This window comes from Nomascus leucogenys, chromosome 1a (genome assembly GCF_006542625.1).
Source record: "Nomascus leucogenys isolate Asia chromosome 1a, Asia_NLE_v1, whole genome shotgun sequence".
NCBI classification, from domain to species: domain Eukaryota; kingdom Metazoa; phylum Chordata; class Mammalia; order Primates; family Hylobatidae; genus Nomascus; species Nomascus leucogenys.
In genome coordinates, this window is record NC_044381.1 from 22,440,959 (window position 1) to 22,456,617 (window position 15,659).

Below are 15,659 nucleotides of genomic sequence, written 5' to 3' on the forward strand. Positions count from 1 at the left end.
GGTCATTGCTAGAGAATCACTTTAATTTTTTCTAGACTCTAGGAGAAAACAGTGGTGTACTCATTACGGGTTAACAATTTCTTCTCTCCTTCCTTAGGCATGGAAGGCAGCACACCATCATGCCTTCAAAGGTCAACTACCAGGCGAACATCTGGGCTTTGAAGGAAGAGGGCTGTACCCATGTCATAGTGACCACAGCTTGTGGCTCCTTGAGGGAGGAGATTCAGCCCGGTGATATTGTCATCATTGATCAGTTCATTGACAGGTAAGCAGTCATACAAAGTGCTTTAGGCTATTGTAGCTGGTCATTTTCAGCTCAAATGGACGATGTGTGGGAACCGGCAGGGAAACTGGGAGGGCAGGGCCACAGACTTGCTTGCTTTTTTTTTTTTTTGAGACGGAGCCTCACTCTGTTGCCCAGACTAGAGTGCAGTGGCATGAACTCAGCTCACTGAAACCTCCGCCTCCCAGGTTCAAGCAATTCTTCTGTCTTAGCCTCCCGAGTAGCCGGGACTGCAGGCACATGCCACAATGCCCAGCTAATTTTTGTATTTTTAGTAGAGATGGAGTTTCACCATATTGATCAGGCTAGTCTTGAATCAGGAGATCACCCGCCTCAGGCTCCCAAAGTGCAAAGTGCTGGGATTACAGGTGCGAGCCACTGCACCCAGCCTGCTTTAAGCTTTTCATTGTGAGTTTTTGTTTTTTAATTTTAATTGACAAATGATAAATGTATATATGAGGTATAACATTATATTTTGATATATGTATGCATTGTACAATCATTAGCAAAGCTAATTAACATATTAACCCACATATCATCTTTGATGGTGAGAACATTTTATTTTTACTTTAACAATTTTGAAATACATAATACGTTGTCATTAGCTATAATCACCATGCAGTATAATCTCAAAAACTTATTCCTCCTGTCTAACTGAAATTTTCTGCTTTGATCAACATTTCCCCAAACCCCAGACCCTGGTAACCTTTCTACTCTTTACTTCTATGAGTTTGACTTAGTTAGATTCCACATATAGGTGAGATCATGCAGTATTTGTCTTTCTGTGGCTGGTTTATTTCACTTAACATAACGTCCTCCAGGTTCACCCATGTTGTGGCAATTGACAGACTTGCATTCTCTTTTAAGGCGAAATAGTATTCCGTTGTGTATATATACCACATTTTCTCTTTTTTTTTTAAATTATTATAATTTTAAGTTCTAGGGTACATGTGCACCATGTGCAGGTTTATTACTTATGTGTACATGTGCCATGTTGGTGTGCTGCACCTGTTAACTCGTCATTTACATTGGGTATATCTCCTGATGCTTTCCCTCCCCACTCCCCCCACCCCACAAGAGGCCCTGGTGTGTGATGTTCCCCTTCCTGTGTCCTAGTGTTCTCATTGTTCAATTCCCACCTATGAGTGAGAACATGTGGTGTTTGGTTTTTTGTTCTTGGGATAGTTTGCTGAGAATGATGGTTTCCAGCTTCATCCATGTCCCTACAAAGGACATGAACTCATCCTTTTTTATGGCTGCATAGTATTCCATGGTGTATATGTGCCACATTTTCTTAATCCACTCTATCATTGATGGACATTTGAGTTGGTTCCAAGTCTTTGCTATTGTGAATAGTGCCGCAATAAACATACGTGTGCATGTGTCTTTATAGCAGCATGATTTATAATCCTTTGGGTATATACCCGGTAATGGGATGGCTGGGTCAAATGGGATTTCTAGTTCTAGAACCTTGAAAAATGGCCACACTGTCTTCCACAATAGTTGAACTAGTTCACAGTCCCACCAACAGTGTAAAAGTGTTCCTATTTCTGCACATCCTCTCCAGCACCTGTTGTTTCCTGACTTTTTAATGATCACCATTCTGACTGTTGTGAGATGGTATCTCATTGTGATTTTGATTTGCACTTCTCTGACAGCCAGTGATGATGAGCATTTTTTCATGTGTCTGTTGGCTGCATAAATGTCTTCTTTTGAGAAGTGTCTGTTCATATCCTTCGCCCACTTGCTGATGGGGTTGTTTTTTTCTTGTAAATTTGTTTAAGTTCTTTGTAGATTCTGGATATTAGCCCTTTGCCAGATGAGTAGATTGCAAAAATTTTCTCCCATTCTGTAGGTTGCCTGTTCACTCTGATGGTAGTTTCTTTTGCTGTGCAGAAGCTCTTTAGTTTAATTAGATCCCATTTGTCAATTTTGGCTTTTGTTGCCATTGCTTTTGCTGTTTTAGACATGAAGTCCTTGCCCATGCCTATGTCCTGAATGGTATTGCCTAGGTTTTCTTCTAGGGTTTTTATGGTTTCAGGTCTACCATTTAAGTCTTTAATCCATCTTGAATTAATTTTTGTATAAGGTGTAAGGAAGGGATCCAGTTTCAGCTTTCTACACATGGCTAGCCAGTTTTCCCAGCACCATTTATTAAATAGGGAATCCTTTCCACGTTGCTTGTTTTTGTCAGGTTTGTCAAAGATCAGATGCTTGTAGATGTGTGGTATTATTTCTGAGGGCTCTGTTCTGTTCCGTTGGTCTATATCTGTTGTGGTACCAGTACCATGCTGTTTTGGTTACTGCAGCCTTGTAATATAGTTTGAAGTCAGGTGGCGTGATGCCTCCAGCTTTGTTCTTTTGGCTTAGGATTGTCTTGGCAATGTGGGCTCTTTTTTGGTTCCATATGAACTTTAAAGTAGTTTTTTCCAATTCTGTGAAGAAAGTCATTGGTAGCTTGATGGGGATGGCATTGAATCTATAAAATACCTTGGGCAGTATGGCCATTTTCATGATATTGATTCTTCCTATCCCTGAGCATGGAATGTTCTTCCATTTGTTTGTATCCTCTTTTATTTCGTTGAGCAGTAGTTTGTAGTTCTCCTTGAAGAGGTCCTTCACATCCCTTGTAAGTTGGATTCGTAGGTATTTTCTTCTCTTTGAAGCATTTGTGAATGGGAGTTCACTCATGATTTGGCTCTCTGTTTGTCTGTTATTGGTGTATAAGAATCCTGGTGATTTTTGCACATTGATTTTATATCCTGAGACTTTGCTGAAGTTGCTTTTCATCTTAAGGAGATTTTGGGCTGACATGATGGGGTTTTCTAAATATACAATCATGTCATCTGCAAACAGGGACAATTTGACTTCCTCTTTTCCTAATTGAATACCCTTTATATCTTTCTCCTGACTGATTGCTCTGGCCAGAACTTCCAACACTATGTTGAATAGGAGTGGTGAGAGAGGGCATCCCTGTCTTGTGCCAGTTTTCAAAGGGAATGCTTCCAGTTTTTGCCCATTCAGTATGATATTGGCTGTGGGTTTGTCATAGATAGCTCTTATTATTTTGAGATACGTCCCATCAATACCTAATTTATTGAGAGTTTTTAGCATGAAGCGTTATTTAATTTTGTCAAAGGCCTTTTCTGCATCTATTGAGATAATCATGTGGTTTTTGTCTTTGGTTCTGTTTATATGCTGGATTACATTTATTGATTTGTGTATGTTGAACCAGCCTTGCATCCCAGGGATGAAGCCCACTTGATCATGGTGGATAAGCTTTTTGATGTGCTGCTGGATTCAGTTTGCCAGTATTTTATTGAGGATTTTTGCATCGATGTTCATCGGGGATATTGGTCTAAAATTCTCTTTTTTTGTTGTGTCTCTGCCAGGCTTTGGTATCAGGATGATGTTGGCCTCATAAAATGAGTTAGGGAGGATTCCCTCTTTTTTTATTGATTGGAATAGTTTCAGAAGGAATGGTACCGGCTCCTCCTTGTACCTCTGGTAGAATTCGGCTGTGAATCCGTCTGGTCCTGGACTTTTTTTGGTTGGTAGGCTATTAATTATTGCCTCAACTTCAGACACTGTTATTGGTCTATTCAGGGATTCAAGTTCTTCCTGGTTTAGTCTTCGGAGGGTGTATGTGTCCAGGAATTTATCCATTTCTTCTAGATTTTCTAGTTTATTTGCATAGAAGTGTTTATAGTATTCTCTGATGGTAGTTTATATTTCTGTGGGATCGATGGTGATATCCCCTTTATCATTTTTTATTGCATCTATTGGATTCTTCTCTCTTTTCTTCTTTATTAGTCTTGCTAGTGGTCTATCAATTTTGTTGATCCTTTCAAAAAACCAACTCCTGGATTCATTGATTTTTTGAAGGATTTTTTGTGTCTCCATCTCCTTCAGTTCTTCTCTGATCTTAGTTATTTTTTGCCTTCTGCTAGCTTTTGAATGTGTTGCTCTTGCTTCTCTAGTTCTTTTAATTGTGACATTGGGGTGTCAATTTTAGATCTTTCATGCTTTCTCATGTGGGCATTTAGTGCTATAAATTTCCCTCTACACACTGCTTTAAATGTGTCACAGAGATTCTGGTATGTTGTGTCTTTGTTCCTGTTGGTTTCAAAGAACATCTTTATTTCTGCCTTCATTTCGTTATGTACCCAGTAGTCATTCAGGAGCAGGGTGTTCAGTTTCCATGTAGTTGAGTGGTTTTGAGTGAGTTTCTTAATCCTGAGTTCTAGTTTGATTGCACTGTGGTCTGAGAGACAGTTTGTTATAATTTCTGTTCTTTTACATTTGCTGAGGAGTGCTTTAGTTCCAACTATGTGGTCAATTTTGGAATAAGTGTGATGTGGTGCTGAGAAGAAAGTATATTCTGTTGATTTGGGGTGGAGAGTTCTGTAGATCTCTATTAGGTCAGCTTGGTGCAGAGCTGAGTTCAATTCCTGGATATCCTTGTTAACTTTCTGTTTCGTTGATCTGTCTATTGTTGACAGTGGGGTGTTAAAGTCTCCCATTATTATTGTGTGGGACTGTAAGTCTCCCATTATTATTGTGTGGGAGTGTAAGTCTCTTTGTAGATCTCTAAGGACTTGCTTTATGAATCTGGGCTCCTTGGGTGCATATATATTTAAGATAGTTAGCTCTTTTTTTTTTTTTTTTTTTTTTTTTTTTGAGACAGAGTCTTGCTCTGTCGCCCAGGCTGGAGTGCAGTGGCGCGATCTTGGCTCACTGCAAGCTCCACCTCCCGGGTTCACGCCATTCTCCTGCCTCAGCCTCCTGAGTAGCTGTAATTACAGGTGCCCGCCACCATGCCCGGCTAATTTTTTGTATTTTTAGTAAAGACGGGGTTTCACCATGTTAGCCAAGATGGTCTCGATCTGCTGACCTTGTGATCCACCCACCTCGGCCTCCCAAAGTGCTGGGATTACAGGAGTGAGCCATCGTGCCTGTCCTAAGATAGTTAGCTCTTCTTGTTGAATTGATCCCTTTACCATTATGTTATGGCCTTCTTTATCTCTTTTGATCTTTGTTGGTTTAAAGTCTGTTTTATCAGTGACTAGGATTGCAACCCCTGCCTTTTTTTTGTTTTCCATTTGCTTGGAAGATCTTCCTCCATCCCTTTATTTTGAGTCTGTGGGTCTCTGCACCTGAGTTGGGTCTCCTGAATACAGCACACTGATGGGTCTCGACTCTTTATCCAATTTGCCAGTCTGTGTCTTTTAATTGGAGCATTTAGCCCATTTACATTTAAGGTTAATATTGTTATGTGTGAATTTGATCCTGTCACTATGATGTTAGCTGGTTATTTTGCTCGTTAGTTGATGCAGTTTCTTCCTAGCATCGATGTTCTTTACATTTTCATGTTTTTGCAGTGGCTGGTACCAGTTGTTCCTTTCCATGTTTAGTGCTTCCTTCAGGAGCTCTTTTAGGGCAGGCCTGGTGGTGACAAAATCTCTCAGCATTTGCTTGTCTGTAAAATATTTTATTTCTCCTGCACTTATGAAGCCTAGTTTGGCTGGATAGGAAATTCTGGGTTGAAAATTCTTTTCTTTAAGAATGTTGAATATTGGCCCCCACTCTCTTCTGGCTTGTAGAGTTTCTGCTGAGACATCCGCTGTTAGTCTGATGGGCTTCCCTTTGTGGGTAACCCGACCTTTCTCTCTGGGTGTCCTTAACATTTTTTCCTTCATTTCAACTTTGGTGAATCTGACAATTATGTGTCTTAGAGTTGCTCTTCTCGAGGAGTATCTTTGTGGCATTCTCTGTATTTCCTGAAATTGAATGTTGGCCTACCTTGCTAGATTGGGGAAGTTCTCCTGGATAATATCCTGCAGAGTGTTTTCCAACTTGGTTCCATTCTCCCTGTCACTTTCTGGTACACCAATCAGATGTAGATTTGGTCTTTTCACATAGTCACATATTTCTTGGAGGCTTTGTTCATTTCTTTTCACTCTTTTTTCTCTAAACTTCTCCCTTCATTTCATTCATTTGATCTTCAATCACTGATACCCTTTCTTACAGTTGATGGAATTGGCTACTGAGGCTTGTGCATTCGTCATGTAGTTCTCATGCCATGGTTTTCAGCTCCATCAGGTCATTTAAGGACTTCTCTGCACTGGTTATTCTAGTTAGCCATTCGTCTAATCTTTTTTCAAGGTTTTTAGCTTCTTTGCATTGGGTTCAAACTTCCTACTTTAGCTCAGAGAAGTTTGATCATCTGAAGCCTTCTTCTCTTGACTCGTCAAAGTCATTCTCCGTCCAGCTGTGTTCCATTGCTGGCGAGGAGCTGTGTTCCTTTGGAGGGGGAGAGGTGCTCTGATTTTTAGAATTTTCAGCTTTTCTGCTCTATTTTTTCCCCATCTTTGTGGTTTTATCTACCTTTGGTCTTTGATGATGGTGACGTAGAGATGGGGTTTTGGTGTGGATGTCCTTTCTGTTTGTTAGTTTTCCTTCTAACAGTCAGGACCCTCAGCTGCAGGTCTGTTGGAGTTTGCTGGAGGTCCACTCCAGACCCTGTTTGCCTGGGTATCAGCAGCGGAGGCTGCAGAACAGCGAATGATGCTGAACAGCAAATGTTGCTGCCTGATCGTTCCTCTGGAAGCTTCGTCTCAGAGGGGTACCCGGCTGTGTGAGGTGTCAGTCTGCCCCTACTGGGGGATGCCTCACAGTTAGGCTACTTGGGGGTCAGGGACCCACCTGAGGAGGCAGTCTGTCCGTTCTTAGATCTCTAAACTCCGTGCTGGGAGAACCACCACTCTCTTCAAAGCTGTCAGACAGGGACATTTAAGTCTGCAGAGCTTTCTGCTGCCTTTTGTTCCGCTGTGCCCTGCCCCCAGAGGTGGAGTCTACAGAGGCAGGCAGGCCTCCTTGAGCTGTGGTGGGCTCCACCCAGTTCGAGCTTCCCAGCTGCTTTGTTTACCTGCTCAAGCCTCAGCAATGGCGGGTGCCCATCCCCCAACCTCACTGCCACCTTGCAGTTCGATCTCAGACTGCTGTGCTAGCAATAAGCGAGGCTCTGTGGGCTTAGGACCCTCTGAGCCAGGCACGGGATATAATCTCCTGGTGTGCCATTTGCTAAGACCATTGGAAAAGCTCAGTATTAGGGTGGGAGTGACCCGATTTTCCAGGTGCTGTCTGTCACCCCTTCCGTTTGCTAGGAAAGGGAATTCCCTGACCCCTTATGCTTCCCAGGTGAGGCAATGCCTCGCCCTGCTTTGGCTCACACTCGATGGGCTGCACCCACTGTCTGACAAGCCCCAGTGAGATGAACCGGGTACCACAGTTGGAAATGCAGAAATCACCTGTCTTCTGCGTTGCTCATGCTGAGAGCTGTAGACTGGAGCTGTTCCTTTTAGGCCACCTTGGAACCGCCTCTCCCACATTTTCTTTATCTGTTTGTCTGTTGATGGACGTTTATGTTGCTTCCATATCTTGGCTATTGTGAATAATGTTGCAAGGACCATGGAAGTGCTGATGTTTTTCTTGACATAAAATTTCATTTCCTTATACATTCTGAGATGGGATTGTTGGATCATGTGGTAGTTGATATTTTCAGTTTTTTGGGGAATTTTAGTAATGGCTGTATTAATTTATATTCCTATCAGCAGTATACAAGGGTTCTGTTTTTGTCACATCCTCATCAACACTTACTTTGTTTTGTCATTTTGATAATGGCCATTGTGGCCTGGTGCAGTGGTTCACGCCTGTAATCCTAGCACTTCGAGAGGTTGAAGCAAGAGGATTGCTTGAGCCCAGAAGTTTGAGACCAGCTTGGGCAATATAGTAGAACCTTGTCTCTATAAAAAATAAAACAAAAATTAGCCAGGTGTGTTGGTATACACCCGTTGTCCCAGATACTTAGGAGACTGAGGTGGGAGAATTGCTTGAGCCTGGGGGGTCAAGGCTAGAATGATTCATGAATGCACCACTGCACTCCAGCCTGGGTGACAGCAAAAAAGCCATTCAGGTGTGAGGTGATATCTTACTGTGGTTTTTATTTGCATTTTCCTGATGATTAGTGATGTTGAGCATTTTTCATACAGCTGTTGTCCATTTATGTGTCTTCTTTTGAGGAATGTCTATTCAAGTCCTTTGCCTATTTTTTTAATCAGGTTGTGTTTTTGGAACTTTCTTTCACTTAGTTTCCTTACGTATTTTGGGTATTAACCCCTTATCGGAGGTATGGTTTGTAAACATTTTTTTTCCTATCTATAGGCTGTCTCTTTATATTATGGGAATTTTTAAACATATACACAAGAGAATAATAATCAGAGACTCTTTAAGTTCCTAATTCCTAGCTTCAAGAGAACATTTTCTTTTTTTTTTTAAAGCATAAATTAATATTTCCTTAGTATTAGATATCTAGGAAGTTCTCTCTATTGTCTCATGAACTTTTTTTTTAATAGTTGATTTATTCAAATAAGGGTCCACTCATTACACACATAAGCTTTTCTAGTCTGGAAGATTCCACCTTCTTTTTTCCTTTTCCTTTTACTGCCCATCCACATTCTGGATGTTACTAATTGTATCAAGTGTCATTTAGTGTCTTCTCCTGGCCCCTGTGTTTGCTATAAACTGGATTTAGTTCTGGTGGCCTGATCGAACCAGGTTTGAATTCTTGGCAAGGATCCTTCCTTCTGCATCCTGTCAGGAGGCATGTGATGTCCAGTTGTCTCTTCATAATGCGATCGATCAGGTGCCAGAGGTGCTAGGGTTTTGTTTATTATTATTATTATTATTATTTAACTGCACAAGTAATATATATTGTTCCTTTACCCCCCCAAAAAAACAACAATAATAGACTGCCAAGTTTTGGGACCTTTTCTGCATTTAGAAGTAGTTGAAATAACAAGGGAAAGTGGTGGTCTCTAGGTCAGGGATCCCCCACCCCTGTGGCTTGTTAGGAACCAGGGTACACAGAAGAAGGTGAGCCGTGGGGCGAGAGCAAGCATTACCGCCTGAGTTCCCCATCCTGTCAGATCAGCAGCAGCATTAGAGTCTCATAGGAGCAGGAACACCATTGTGAACTGCACATGCAAGGGATCTAGTTGTGCACTCCTTATGAAAATCTAACTAATGCCTGATGATCTGAGGTGGAAGAGTTTCATCCTGAAACCATCCCCCACGACCCTCTCTGTGGAAAAATTGTCTTCCATGAAATCAGTCCCTGGTGCCAAAAAGGTTAGGGGCCGCTGTACTAGGGTCACCCCCTCCCCTATTCCTGGTAGAAATAATTGCCTCTCAGAATGCTCTGGGTGAAGACAGGAGCCTCCTGGGCTGGATGGAGAGTGGGGAGTAGCGCAGAGTTAAATCATTTGGGGATCCTTCCACAGTCCCCCATCCAATCACCCTGCCTACCACCTCAGTCCCTGCTGCTCCTCCCATCAGTTATCTCTGAGCTTACTGCACTCACAGCCCTCTCCTAGAGCTTCTGCCATGGGAGAGAGGGTTGTCCAGTCCAGGCCACTGTGGCTGCTGCCTTTCAGGGATTCATTATAATTTCCAGTCCATCAGAAGCATTCTTGGTTGTTTCCTAATGGAATGAAACTCTTTTGAAATTGCCCATTCTGTAGGTCAGAAATGGTTGAATATCAGCAGTTTCATGTGGTTCAACCTAATAAATAATGGGGTTAGACTAAAATGGTTACATGTTTCTCACCCTGAGTTATGTCCTTATCATGTATTTATACCTGACATTATATATTTATGACCTGTTTCCCTCTAGAATATAAGCCATGTGAGATCAAAGGCATTGTCTGCCCTGTTTGCACCATATCACCAACACCCACAACAGTTCCTGGCCCATCTTTGCTCTGTCAGTATTTTTTGAGGGCTTGAACATAGTCATTTGAATAGAGGGATAGGCTGGAGTTTGTGTTTTGGAGACATCTTGATCAAAATCTCAATGGCTGTCAACATCCATGTGTTTGGAGGTAATAGTTTAAGAAAATGATTATAATGTGATTGCTAAATAGAGCGGAATACAAAACTACATATTCAGGATGATCCAGATTTATAAAGTATTACAGATGATACTGTAAAGTCTGAATTGGGCACTGAGCCTTGGGTTAATTTGTTACTTAAACGGTATAACTACACGTTGTTGCATTTCCCAGATCTTTTACTCACATTTCTTAAATGTAGATGTTTCACATACTGGCTCTTTCAAGAAAGCAGTTGGGTCAGAAGATAGAGACTAGAAAGAGAACAGGTATTGCCATCAGATCTGGTTTCATTCTATCTTAGCCAGGTAACCTTAAGATCTTCTACTGTTTTTCTGTTTATGAGACATATGGATAACCTGCCTTCTTAATGTTTCCTTGGAAGTTCAAAGTCTTTAACAAGTGCCTTTTGTGGGATCTTGCATGCGTTAACCTTCTCAATAACTGAGTGCCATTATTGAGAGTGTGAGCATACTGGCTGGAGGGTCCACTAGTTGACACTACTTTACAACAACAGGAGGAAAGAATCTGTTAAAAGAAGGATCCCTGGCGGGGTGCGGTGGCTCACGCCTGTAATCCCAACATTTTGGGAGGCTGAGGCAGGCAGATCACCTGAGGTCAGGAGTTCGAGACCAGCCTGGTCAACATGGTGAAACCCTGTCTTTACTAAAAATACAAAAAAAAAGTAGCTAGGTGTGGTGAGCACCTGTAATCCCAGCTACTCAGAAGGCTGACGCAGGAGAATTGCTTGAACCTAGGAGGCAGAGGTTACAGTGAGCCGAGATTGCTCCATTGCACTCCCCCTTAGGCAACAAGAGTGAAACTCCATCTCAAAAAAAAGGAAGTATCCCTAAGAGAATATAATTTAGCATGAAATCTCAGTTTTTACATTGATTACTTATTTGCAGTGATAACGTTTTGAATATATTAGGTTAGACAAGATTTTAATTTTACCTGTTTCTCTTTTACTTTTTCAATGACCACTAGAAATTTTAAAATTACGTAGGTGGCTAACATCATATTGCTGTTGGATGCATCTTTTAAGTGCTGCTGCCTTTGATTGAGCTGAGTGGGTTCCAATTAACCAGGCTTGAGCATGTATATGATTCATTATGTGTTTGAACATCTCATAGCAGAAGAAAATCAGAACTTTTTGCCTTGTGGGTAATGCCCTCTATGTGTTTTCCTGTAGCACATTTCTTAGTAAAGTGAATCTTGCTGTGTTGAGACAGGCACCTCTTACCTCCACTTGCTGGTGGCATCAGATATAAATAGGCTGTGCCATTTTTAGCCTGGGGTTTCCCAGAGTCATATCCACAGCCTCAACTTGCTTAACAGAGTTGTAACATCCTGTAAAGCCACCCCTTAGATTATAGAATTCCAGGGCAGCTGGGGCAGGAGCATTGAATCAGGAGGTTTCATCTTGACTCTGTTTGGCCCTGTGCAAATCACTTTACCCACTGCATGTTGGTTCTTTCTTCCAAACGGAGGGCTGAATTGCACCATCTCTCTCTCATTCTTTTTTTTTTTTTTTTTTGAGACAGTCCCACTCTGTTGCCCAGGCTGGGGGCTCACTGCAAGTGTGAGCCACTGTGCCTGGCCCAGGCTCCTTTTCCCTGCACTGCCCGTGTATTCTCTTCAGGGACTTATCTAGAACCACACACATTGGCCTATTGCCATAACTTTGTCAGCACGTTGTCTCAGAAGAAAAAAAAACTCCTCATCCTAAAGTGTTCTTCAAAGGCTAGCGAGATTGTTTAATAATACGGCCATTCTTATTTTATAGATGGCCAAGCTAAAGCACATCACTTTCTTTTCCGTCAGTGCCAGCATGAGCAGGGCGGGGGGACCAACCTCAGATTTAAGAAAGACGTGGCTGATTTTTAGGGTTGTTTTTAGAAACATTAGATTTCTGCTCTAATAATGAAATATACTCTTGAAGGACTCTGACAGTGCTGGCAGCTCTTTTAAGAAAAACGTCATTCTTTTCTGAAAATCTTTTTTTTCTTCTCTCTCTCATGCTACATTACAGCTGATGAAGTTAAAAAGCCTGGGCATAAGAAAAGGGGAGCCCTGGGTGTGACTGCTCTGGAAAAAGAGGTAGAGAGTGCAGTGGGTTCAAGTATGTTTGGGTGTGTGCGGTCAGTCTTCGTGTCTTTCTCATTCAAGTAAATTCCATAGCAATTAAAGTGAAAATAATCATCTTTCATTTGTGAGTAGAGCATCCATAGAAAGCAACATATATCGTGGTCTAGAACTTAAATTCCAAAAGAATGTGTTATATTTTTCATTTTCCCATTTTTGTTGCACAGGGACGAGTTTCCTGATGCTTCCTTGCCATAGGCCCTGGGCTCTGTGTGCAGTGTTCTTCCCAAACCAAAAATTAAAAATAGGAAAATCAGAATCTATACCAAGAACTTTGTCTAGGAGGCTTGTCTGCAGTAGGTTTCTTCAGTGCCTATGCCTCCTACTGGATTGTGTTTGATTAATCCATTTCTTTTAACTTGTACAAGGTCCCCATTGTTAGAGTCACAAGTCATTTGGCCACTGAGAGTAAAAGATGGTTAGGAGTGGGATTTGTTCCACTTCTTTGCAGCAATTAAACAGTCTGAACTGGGGAAAGTATTTGACCTTTGGTCTGCCCTAAAAGAAAGTCATCAGGCTATTTATACATTAAAAGGCTCTCGTAAGATATGTACTCCCAGATTCATAATTTTGGAACTTCTCTTCTGTGGTACACACACTTGTATGTATGCACACCTGGCTCTCACTGAGTCACTTAGGGGAAACTGAAGCAAGATGTTCTATTAATAGGGGAAAAAAGACCTCATAAAAGAGTCAAAGTAAATGAGACTTAGAGAAATGTAGAAGCATAACTATGCATCACTGGGCCTTTGCTTAATTTTTATTCATCAGCCATGGAGAAGAAAGGCATGACTCTTTCCTGCCTCCCACACCCACCGGACTTCTAAAGCTCGACTTCGATGATGCATTATAAAGTGGTGCACAGGATTGGTTTTTAATGAGATTTTTGCCATTGGAGCAAAGCAAGACTGTTTCCCTGCCAGCTGCTTTATTCAAGTCATGAGGCATTTTGTTGTCTCCTCCTGTGCTTGTGGTACATGGGCCCTCCATTTTCTAGCCCAGTTCTTGTTAGATACCTTTACACATTCATTTGTATGTATGGGAGAACTGATTATATGGTCTTTCTTTCACCCGTAACTACTAACTGTCCATGCCATTAAAGATACATGGACAGGGGATTCCAGCAATTTCTACACTTGCTCTTCTTTGTCTTTACCATTAATCCTGATGATTGTAGGAAATCAGTACACCATATATATTATGCAAATCTAAGAAAAACAACTAGATCTATAAACTATTTGAAAAGATGCCCACATTGTATTTTTTTGTTGTTTTTTTAGATAGGCTCTTTCTCTGTTGCCCGGGGTAGAGTGCAGTGGCTTGATCGCGGCTCACTGCAGCCTCTACCTCCTGGGCTTAAGCAATCCACACACCTCAGCCCCTCTAGTAGCTAGGATTACAGGAATTTGCCACTGTGCTTGGTGATTTTTTTTTTTTTAAGGAGATGGGGTCTCACTATGTTGCCCAGGCTGGTTTCAAACTCCTGGCCTCAAGCAATCTTCCTGCTTTGGCCTCCCCAAAATGCTGGGATTATAGGCATGAGCCACTGCACCCGGCTACATATTTTTTAAAAATGGATCAGATGAGTAGGACTTGCTCAACTGCTATCACTGTCAGAAATATCTCAAGGTGAAACCTGCAAACATATCAGTAAGGAGAAGGATGAGATTTCTTTTTTAATAGTCTTCTTTATCAGGAATGTTTTGCAGATACTGATTTTTTTTTTTTTTTACAATGAGAAAAATATGACCAAAAACTGAATATTAAAGGAAGCAGAGTGTGATTCCCGGTGCTAAGCAGTTTCTGTAAAATGTGGCTAATAACATATTGGCCTATTGTGCCTAAGGCCTGTGTTTGGGTTCTGCCTTCTCAAAGAATGCAGTGAAAGAATCCCAGCTTAGAAGTGAGGACATCCAGAATTCTTTCCTGGCTGTGCCATGAAATTCCTTTGTCACTTAGTGTCCTCATCTGCTAAATGAGGGTGTTGAATTGATTCCTAAAAATTCTGGTATCCTCCCCTCTTCAGATTATTTCTTCAACTTATTTTCTTAGAACTGGGAGAGGTTCGACTTTGCTTTTGTCACGCATTCTTACTCATCAGGAAAGTCCCGCTGTAAACACAGTGCTGAGGGATCAGTTATGTCAGTCTGTTTCCTTCTCCCAGAGACCAGCCCTGCCTTGGGCTTCCCCTAGAACTTTATGTCATAGCATAAAGCTCTGGGCCCTGAGGTTGGGAGTATGCTCTGATGTCAAGTATTTGATCATTCTCTTTCTGCCTCTTGATGACTAGAAAGCGTTTTATGGTAAAGAGTTACAGAAGAAGCCTTTGTTTAGCTCTTTCTCTCATTCCTGTCAACAGCTATTTTTAACCCTTACTGTTGTTATCGCTTCTTACTCATTTCCCTCACTCTTTAGCTGAGAATGTCACCTCCACCTTTATAGAGAAGACAGAAACTTAAGCATAAACTCATCACCTTCCTTCACCTTCCCTTTCCCCAGTTACTTGCGTCCCCGTTCTTTGTCATCCTTTTGTCTGTAGCTGTCCTTGAAGTGGTGTCCACTATTCCCCTGGATGAGGTTCATTCTTACGTTCTGTTCCATAACCTAGTTGTGTTATTAACTTCCCATCATACATCCTTTTATTAAAAATCCTACACTACCAATTTTTGAGTTCCTGTTAGGTGTCACAATCAGTTAATCCCACTTATGGCATATACAGCAGTCATTATTCCAGTTTATAGTTGAGGAAACTTAGGCCCTTACTATGTTTCTGACACTGCTTATTATCACAGCTCTAGAAGACATCTTCTATCTACCTTATCCTTCCCTTTTACAAAAGGTGAGAAAACTGAGGCCCAAAGAGATTGTTGTCACCACCTGTGTAGAGCGAGGATTTTTATTTTTGTGTTACTGTTTAGCATGATCTCATGAAATATAATAGAAAATAAGGGAAAACTATGGTACCTGTTTATTGAGCAGCCTTGCTTGACTGGGATATAAACATCCATTGGTTTTCCTCCTTTTTTATGCCACCATAAGCTCTCAGGGGCACTCTTGATATCACAACAGTGGGAGGATCTTAGTGATATTGGTCCAAATTCATAAGTTTTCACTTCTCCTTTTTTGAGACAAGATCTCGCTCTGTTCGCCCAAGCTGGAGTACAGTGGCGCCACAGCTCACTGCAGCCTTGACCTCCCAGGCTCAAGTGATCTTGCCACCTCAGCCCCCCAAGTAGCTGGGACTACAAGTGTGTGACACCACACCCAGCTAATTTTTTGTA

General features: G+C 41.6%; 1 protein-coding gene across 2 annotated transcripts in view; it reads left to right on the forward strand.

Annotated features, from left to right (window-relative positions):
• Window positions 1–15,659, forward strand: part of MTAP (methylthioadenosine phosphorylase) — a 151,821-nt gene that overhangs the window by 15,363 nt on the left and 120,799 nt on the right. For both annotated transcript variants that reach the window (XM_012500770.2, XM_003260362.3), the window contains exon 4: window positions 98–265. In XM_012500770.2, coding sequence (XP_012356224.1) covers window positions 98–265 — 168 coding nt within the window. The remainder of the gene's footprint in view (window positions 1–97; window positions 266–15,659) is intronic.